Raw genomic sequence first — 9,526 nt, 5'->3', positions numbered from 1 at the left:
ATCCCGGCGACCTGAGGCAAAGACACACACACACAGACACACACACACACACACGCACGCACATATACACACACACAGATACACGCACACACACACACCGACACACGCACACACACAGGCACACACAGACACACGCACATACACAGACACACACACACACACATACAGAGGCACACACATGCAGACACAGACACACAGAGCACACACACACACACATACAGAGGCACACACAGACACAGACACGCACACACACACGCACACAGAGCACACACACAGACACACAGAGCACACACACAGACACACAGAGGCACACACAGACACAGACACGCACACACACACACAGGCACACACTCGCAGGCGCGCTCCCAGCTTCCCGCAGAGCAAACGCCTCATCCTGCTCCGCCTGGCAGCGGCGCAGTCGCGTCCCTGCCTGCGCAGCCCGCCGCCCTGGCAGCGAGAGCAGCTCGCCCCCGCCCCGGGGTATCCGGAGGGGAGGAGCACGGCGATGCCGGGGCCGGGGTCGGGTCTGTCCCCGGGGGTGGCAGGCGGGCGGGCGGGCAGCGGCGGCCGGCACCGGCGCCCTCCCCGCGGTGCCCACACGCGGGAGCCGCGGGGGGGCGGGGGCGGCCGCCGGGACCCCGGCCCTGGGGGCGCGGCCTCTGCGCCTGCTTTGCATAGCGCCCACCCTATTGGCCAGCGGGAAGCACGCGCCGAGGCGCTGGCCCCGCCCCTCTCTGCCCAAGGCTGCCCAGCGACGCCAGCGGCCACGCCCCTCCGCCGCGCCGGCCGCGCCCCTAGCCCCGCCCCCTCTCGCAGGCTGCCCGGAGATGGAGCCGGAGCGGGCGCTGCCCATTGGCCGGCGGCGGGCGGCCCGCCGCGATTGGCCGGCGGCGGCGGCGGTGGGCGGGGCAGGCGGCGCGGATTGGCGGGGCCCGCGGGGGTGTGCGCGGGGGGCGGCGGCGCGGAGCGGCGCTGGGGCCGCGGCCGGGGATGGGGGCGGCCGGCGGCGCGGGCAGCTGAGCGGCGCGCAGCGTCCTGGGCCTCCCCGTCCCGCCCGGCCGTCGCCGCCGTCCCCGCCACCATGAACCGCCTCGGCTCCGGACCCGTGGGCAGCGCCGCCGCCGCCGCCGGGCAGTACCGGGTGTGCGGCAATTGCCGGAAGGTGCCCAGACAGGTATCGGGGGGCGCCCGCGCAGAGGCGGCGGGAACTGCGGGAGAGGTTTGTGGGGGAATTGGAGGAGCGAGGGGCAGTGGGACAGAGTCTTGGCGGGGCGGGACACCCCGGCAGTGGCGTGAGGGGAAGTGGGCACTAGGGCAGCGGTGGTGCGGAGGGATGGCGAGAGGCAGTGGGGTGGGGGCTTTCCAGGAGGCGAGTGCTGGGGACTGGGGCGGGGGTAGCAGAGGGAAACGGCGAGTGGAACCCAGGGGTAGCCGAGGGGTGCCAAGTCCCTCGACCCCATCTCCCCCCGTGCCCCTTGGGACGCTGTCACTTGCCCAGGCTTGTCCCTGGCTGCCCCCCTGCATCCCGAGGGTTTGGGGAGCGCTCGGCATTGGGGGGACTTGACCTGGGGCCCAGCCGCGCTCGTAAAGTTCATTATCCAGCCTATTCCACCGGCGAAATTCATCCCCGCGATCTCCGTCGAATCTTCGTGCGGGGCGGGGGGGGGATCCGAGCGTTAAAAATGTAAGAAAAGCAGCAAAGACTTGCTGGTCCCCCGCCCCCCAGTCCGCCGAGCCGCATCCCGCAGTGCCCGGCGCTTCCCCGAGCATCCCCCGTGCCCCCGGAGGGGTGCGGCGGCTGCACCCCCCGCTCCGGCATCTGCCTCGCGGGGAGCATTAGTGGAGGTGCTTTTTGTTTGTCCAGTGCAAATGAATTAAAATTGCTGAGCTGTTCAAATGCGCCGAGTCTCCGAGCGCCCGAAATGAACGCGATGCCGGTTTTGGTTTTATTTTAATTCAATCTCTCCCAACACATTTTGCTCCAGGTTGGTTCTTGCAAATGCTAAGAAAGCCTCTAAGTCAATGAGCTCAAATATTTGCGCCCTTTGTCCAAAAATTGTTTTTCTTCCTCTGTGGGTCAGGCCAAGTGCCAATCAAAGTTGTTTTTCAAGCCTCTCTTCCCTGCAGTAGGACTGCTTTTTTCTTTCTTCCTTTCTTTTTTTTTTTTTCAGGGTTTGGTTTTTGGAAAGGAGGTGTGTATTTAGGGGAGGGGGAGGAGAAACGTTAAAAATCGGTCAGACAGAGAAGTAGATCTTAAAAATCCTGTTTCTTGAATATTTTAATGGCAACAAAATCTTATTAAATGTGCATGCTTGGTATGTGCAGTTATTTTTTCCATAAACTCTTGGATCATATTACAGTTGATACTTGGTGCTCAGCTCTTAGCTCAGCTTGCGAGAAATGTAATGGATCAGAGAAGCACACATCAGCAGAGTCTGATTTTTAACCATTTCATTGCAGGACCAAATCCCTTCTTGGCTTTAGCTTGCTGCTGTTCCCACTTTAAGAAAAACAAGTACTTAAAACAGAGAAGTTCAGCAGGGTTAAAGCCTGAAACAGCTTTAGACTTGACATATGTCTGAAGACGTACAAATTAACCAGTGCCAAATATGTCTGTAGAACAAGCAGGGAGGGAGCTTGCTTTGTTCTGCCAAATAATCAAAATGTTTTGTTGACAAATAAAGTGGTGCTTGGCAGCACTTGTAGATCTAAAATTAAATTTAAGTTACTGATTTTTTTTGAAGCTGCATTCCCATCCTGCTGGGTAGGACTTTTTTTGTATACCTCTTTATTATCAGTGGGAGGTAGGAGGTGGGACAGGGTTAGATGGTACTTTTCTGGTAACAGGAAACTTGCTGGATTTGATTTATTGTTGTGTTTTTATTTTATTTTAAAGTAGTTTAGGGATGATGGTGAAACATAGGAACCCAGTTGGGTCTGTTGAGGAAGGCAATTTAGTGCCGCTCCGCTTTGCCTGTGGTCATTTCAACCATACAAAATTGGGGAAGAATAAAGAAACTGAGTGACGGCCCACGAAACCCACTTGAAGTATAGGTGTTCTGTGCTTTCAGTGGTGGTACTGGGACATAGTTCCATCTCTGTTGTAGGCTGTACAATAAAAACAGAAGTGCAAAGCTTCTGACTACATCTGTCATTATTTAAAAGTTGGTGTAATAAAAATCAGTGTAAATTTTAACCTTCTGCACCTCATTGGCAAGCATGCAAATAGAAGACATGAGGACAAAACCAAAACAAAATGCTTGATAGAAGCAAGATGTAAATTTGACTTGAATCTTGAGGAGTAATAATCTTCAGATAAGTGCTGCCTCATGTGTTCTTTTGATGGTATTGGGTTTTTTTCTTAATGTTCATGTGATAATGTACTGGAAAAAAATGATTGGCCTTGGAACATGTTGAATCTCTTCTGCCCTCCTCTGTTTTAAGCTCTAAGTCTTTATTTGAAGTAATTTGAGTGCTCACAGTTTAGGTAGAGCTGTTGTCAAAATCATAAGGGGCAAAGCAAGCTTTCAACTCAGTGGCATATAATGAAATTTTAAATAGTCTAGCAGGTTGTGGATTCTCATGGATGAAGGTAAGTTTCTCTTTCAGCTGGGAAACAGGAAAAGCAAGATGCAACACTTTATGCTTCATCCAATTTCAGATTAATCAAAGTTATATTTTATTATGGAAAGTTCTATGAGGGCAGCACTGAGAATCTTGCTAAGGATTCATGGGTTGAATTTGCCTATGAAGAATGTTTCTCATATTTAAAGGATACAATTTCCAGTTGGGTCTATTGTTATGGCACTCTTTAGATAATCAGATCTACTTGCAGAAGAATTGTTGCTAATCAGAAGGGCTTAGACAGTCATGCAACAACTGCATAATTATTTGGTTTAGGAGAAAAAAAGGACAACCAATAACAGGTGATGCTGTCTTGGGTTTGGTGAGTGAGCTTGTTGAACAGACAACCAAGGCTAATGGTTTTAATCACTTTAAAAGAAAATGGAAGCATGACCAAAACAAGTCGAGTAGCTCTGGTTCATGGGATGGATGGTCAGCCTTCGTAACAAAACTGTGGCATACCAGTAGGGAAAAGTACTTAATGGGACATAGGAGTGCTGTTGCCAAGCCTTTCCTAGAGGTGGCTGAGAGTTGCTGCCACTTCAGTAACCAGGACAGTTCCAGCTCTCACCTTTGAAAATGCAGCATGTAGGGGAGTCCCTGGCAGGGGAGCTCCAGAGTGTTTTCCTGGACCCTGATGGAAGCCCATGGTTCTCCTGCCTAAACAAAATCAATATCCCAAGCAAGAAAGAAGAGAATATTATATAGGCAGAAGTCAGTATTTCTCCGGATAAATAACTGCTTCAAGAAGGCTTTTAGGAATAAGCAAAAGTCTTCAGGGGATGGAAAAATCCTGATATGTCAGGAAATGTAGGAAGAGGGAGGATTTGCCAGCTGTTCAAGCTTGGTTGCAAATTGCAAAGCGTGTGAAGTAAAAGGTTCTTTTACATGTACATACAAGTTGGTAGGACAGAAAATTATAAACAGGGTTCAGGATTTGGTTTGTGTTAGATTTCAGTGAGGGAGATAGGAGGGCAGTGGCCAGGTGGGTGATGGGGAAGTGTGGTTTAAAAGCAACCTTCAGTGTTGGCAAAGTGGAAGTGGACCCTACTTAGCTGACCCTCCTGACTTGTGCCAGTGTCTGTGCCGGAGTGCAGCATAAAGGCATATTAAATCCAGGACTTTTTCTCATATTTATAAGCTTACCTGATTTGGGTGATCCTGTGAAAGGGGAAATACCCATAAAAATGATGGACATAATTTTCTCCTCATCCTCCCATGCCTGTTTCCTTCTTTAGTACAACTCTTAGTACTGTACAAAGTTACTAAAGCAAATAAGAAAAACACATGTATGACATGATAATACCAGAAGCAGGCCATACTAGGCTAATGTAGTGGTCTTCCATTGATAAGACATGCTAGAGTGACCTCTTCCAAAAGCTTTGAATGGACTAAAACTGCACTTTAGTCATTAAACATCTGAAGTAACATCAAAGGTTAAACTTGACACTGCAAGTCAATGCAAATTAAATGTTTGTATTTACTAACATCAAATGTTCTATATATCAAAAAGTTTAACTGTGTTTGAAAACTATTTGTGCAAATTCATAACAAAGAAATTAAACAACACATGTAAATATGAAATAGCAACATCTCTCAATATAGTTTCTGTATGCTTTCCTTGCTGTTACATGTATCCTCCCTGGAGGGAGCTTTTGATCTGACGTAGTTTGTGTATTTTTCTGTTACTGTTAATTACAGTGATTGGGAACTGATGAGATTGGAAATTATGGTGAGCTGCACTGAAAGGAGAAGTCACTGTGCTGAGAGGACAATACAAGTGATAAATGTTGTTAATCCAGAGAGAGAGGGCCATTTCATGGAGAGCTGGGAGATCTTGAGCACAGACATAGCTGAAGAGGTGTGAAATCCAGTGGTATGAAATGTGAGAGTTACAGGCTTGGCTGTTTGCTGCTGATCACTTTTAATAAAAGCAGTTCCTTGGAAGGAGCAGGGAGAAGGATGTGGATGCAGGAGGACCTGCACCTTACTGTCACCCTGCAGGGCTGTAGTGTTCAAGAGGAGGGAAGCTGGGAAGGATAGACCCTAATTAAACAGGCACAGTGGGGAGCTAGCTGGGTGCTGGGAGAAAGGGTGTACTGATTTTGCAGAAGGAAACTAGAAAAGTTTGGTTTTTTTTAATTCAGCAGAAACAAAGGCTGAGAGGGGATATGATCAGTGTCTATAAATACATCTCATGGTAAGAGCAAGTGAGGAGAAATTAGCTCTGGAGTAGATGGATGTAATATGGTCATAAATAATTTAGGCTGGAAAATTGAAGTGTCCACAGGTACAAGGATCTGGAAGAGTTTGTTCTAGGTCTGATGCTGCCAAAAAAAGCACCTGCTTTTAAGATAGAATAATGTGTGAATGTCATTAAATGATGCCATGCTTACAATAGCACTAGCCTAGGCTCAGGGAGTTGAGGTCATATCCAAAAAAAAAAAAAAAAAAGACACTCTTTCATTCACATTATTCTTATTTTTCTGTGTAGTTGAGTAAGAAAGTAGCCCAAAAGTGAACCAAAAATAGTTAAATGTCAGGTCTCATAAGGCTGTGTAAACTAAAATATGTGTCACCATGAGTCATGAAGATGCATGGAAATGCTGTTACTTGCACTGTAAAAATCAAGAGGCCTTTCAAGGATATCTCAGCTATTTTGAGGGAAGTCAACCTGGTTCAATCTATTTTGAGCACAAGCAAATCAAAGTTGCTATGCCTTTGCTTGGAAAACACCCTGGGTTTTCCACAATGCAGCACTTTTTTTTTTTTACTTTTTTTTTTTTTTTTTGTTGTTGTTGTTGTTGTTGTTGTGTTGCATAGTCTAGTTGGCATTGGAAATCTCATCAACAAACCTTGGCTGTCACAGAGAATCTTAATTTGTAAAATCAAATTATGTTTTCTGTAGTTTGATGCCTCTTACTAATAATCTCTCTTCACATTGTAGGGGGTGTGAGGAGCTGCTTAGATGGTTTAAATCTCCAATGTGTTTCTTCCTAAAGGAGTTCTCAAAATTATTTACAAAGTCTGTCATGAAAAATCAACTCTGTTTGCATTGGTACTAATTTTAGCAACATTCTGTTGCGTAAAAACATTGTGTCTGCCTTCAGTGTTTGTGTCTTCCAGTCCCCTGAAGCACTGGTGAAACAGGGTGAAACCAGCTCAGGTCACTATTCCAGCTAATCCTGCATGTGTAGCTGGGGGGACAAGATGGGATTTTTACGATCCAAAAATGTAAAGATAAACCAAGAACAACAAACCAAACTTTTCAGGGCATTTAAAGCTGACAGCAGTAGGCCCTTCACTTTCATAATTTTTTCTTACTTTATCTTGAAAGATTTGATAAAAAAAACTCCCAACAAACAACTAAGAACAAAGTTTTTTTCCTGTGAAATAAATGCAGTGAAAATCCAGAGCTGAGTGGTTTTTCTCCTTCCCATCCTCATGAGTGTTTCAATAATTTGTCTTTTCAGATTATTATCCATTTAACTGATTGTTCTCCCACCCTCTGTGTAGAATCTCTGTGTCCTGAAATCAAAGGGTGGTATTGCTCTTCACACATGTATGCTGGTCCTAAGGCTGCCTGTTCTCCTACTTCTGCCTAAAAACTCCTGTAAAGAAATTTCCTTGTGTTTTCCTAGTTTTACTGGCTGAAAATTAGATGGCAGAACTATTACATTTTCATTAGACCTGTAATGAGAGTGGCATGAGTGAAATGAACCTCTGATGAACGACGCTGTTTTGCAATGAAAAGTTGTAAGAGATGGCCTCGTAGCAAGCATGCTCATTTAGAATAGTCATTCTATTAAAAAAAAAAAAAAAAAGCAAAAACACAGACTTTCCTGAATTACAGGGAGAGAATGGAGGTGAGAAAGGAAAGCAAGTGGGCAGGAGGATTTTCTTCAAAAGAAACTTTGAGGTTTAGTGTTGCGAGTGGGTTCGCCAAGTGTGGAGGTTGTCTTCTGCTAAGACTTACTTCTGGGAGTGGAGCATTGCATTAGCCAAATCACAGGCTGTGGTTTGGAGATGTGGACTCTGTGAACATTTGCTTTAAATTTATGCATATTACTTAATTAGGGCTTTAAATCTCACATCTCTTTAAATGGCAGTGTTTTGAAATCTGAAAAAAACAATATAGTTCATTAAGCATCCTTGGTTTTTCCTCTCTCCCACATTGGTGAGGGAGCTGCTAATACTCATTTAGTTCTTTATTTGAACCATTTTTTCTGGCTAGGGAGGTTTGAGAGAGGGAAGATAGTGGTGTAATTCTCCCCTGGCTGTGCATAGCTGGGGTCTGGAGATTTTATTATCAGATTTCCATTTACAGGGTGGGAGAATAATGGGGGATCTTAAGCACAGTTTGTGTGTCCAGGCTGAGTATTGGCTTTTGTCTAAGTGGGTCAGGATGGACTAGGGGGAAATGGGGCATTTTCAGTAGAAAAGAAATCTGAATTCTCAGGAGGGAGACCTCAGTTAATGAGAAATTGCACCTCATCATCTTTGGAAAAACCTGTATGGAAATAATTTATGCTGTTTAATTTCTCTGTTCTTCACAGGTGTTCCTGTTTGTGTGCAGAGGTGCTCCCCATTGTTATCTCTGCAGCCCAGCCTGGTAGTCTTTGTGCTTTGAGTAGAAGCTATAGGGAGCGTAATGCAGATGAGTCAAATTGTGAAATGCCCTTACAGGGAGGTAGGGATACTCTCCACAAACAATTTTTTTTCTGATTCTTTGCCTATTAGTCAGTCCATGAAATACATTACAGATAGTTCAAGAAATTCTATGCAGTTCTTGGTGTGCCACCCTCGGCAGACCAGTGCTACTGATAATAGGGGAGGCATGATCAAGGGGTATTAATTTTAAATGTCTCTCTTAATTACTAGTTTCAGATTTTTATTATAGGATGCTTCTTGCATATCAGACATTAGATAACTATCACTTGGGCCAAAATACTGGTAGAGATGGTAGATAATATTATGTGTTTATGAAGCTAAAAAACTATTTTGTTCCTGTTACAGACCATATCAACCACTTATTTATTCAGATATCTTTATTCTCCCATCTTTATTAAATTGAGAGGAAGGTGTTTTGAAGCATGGGCTATTTTCTTATGGGCATAATCTTTGTGGTAGTCATGGATTTAAGTTACAGAGAAGCTGAACTGGATGTAAGTGATGGTGCTTAGGGAAGGAGACAGAATTCAGTGTTCTTAATCTAGCAAGGTATATTCTTTCCTGAATGTCCCTGGTTACCTGAATTAGGGTAAGATAAATAAACAGATCAACCTCCTGATTAAACACCTTTTGTTGTTAATGACTCTCATGTTGCGCCTAAGGTAAGCACCTTGTTTTGTTAGACTAGCAATGGATTTCTAATGGATTCTGAGCTTAGCCTCCAACCTTTTGAACTTGGTAATAGTGTGAAGCTACCTGTAGTCCCCTTCCTCAGGGGATCAATGGGATAAAAAATAATAAGAATAATAATAATAATGTATTGGAATATGAAGTATTCCTGGCTCCATGTGCTGAGAGTAGGCTGGAACAGAAGTAATAAGTCTTTATCACAAGGGAATATGGTGTGGTCAGTGTGTGGACCACCCTTTGACTTGAGGTTGAAGTCTTCCAACATACACTAATGCTAGGTTAGCATGTAGGAAAGCCAGGAGGAATCACATTCATGAGACTTCTTTGGAGTCATAGATCTCTGTTACCTCTGCAAGTGCAAAAGACATTTGGAAGAAAAGTAAGAAGTAACTTGAAAATCAGGTTTTCATCTATGACCAGTAAAGTCATAAATACGGTCAATATGTCTCAATTGCTGCAGTTTGGAATCAAAATGCGTAATTGTGTATCTGTTTTAAAGGATATTAAATTTCGAATTAGTTTTGTCATTGAACTGGAGAGA

The 9,526-nt window shown here is 45.2% G+C and overlaps 1 protein-coding gene across 1 annotated transcript in view; it reads left to right on the top strand.

Moving 5' to 3' along the window:
* Positions 1-1,006: 1,006 nt before the first annotated feature.
* SESN3 (sestrin 3) overlaps positions 1,007-9,526 on the top strand; it is a 40,505-nt gene continuing 31,985 nt past the window's right edge. Inside the window, exon 1 of the mRNA XM_021544965.2 lies at positions 1,007-1,174. Coding sequence (XP_021400640.1) covers positions 1,082-1,174 — 93 coding nt within the window. The 5' untranslated portion in view covers positions 1,007-1,081. The remainder of the gene's footprint in view (positions 1,175-9,526) is intronic.

This window comes from Lonchura striata, chromosome 2 (assembly GCF_046129695.1).
Source record: "Lonchura striata isolate bLonStr1 chromosome 2, bLonStr1.mat, whole genome shotgun sequence".
NCBI classification, from domain to species: Eukaryota; Metazoa; Chordata; class Aves; order Passeriformes; family Estrildidae; genus Lonchura; species Lonchura striata.
The sequence above is the reverse complement of the archived record's forward strand: the minus strand, read 5'-3'. Positions and strand labels throughout refer to the sequence as shown.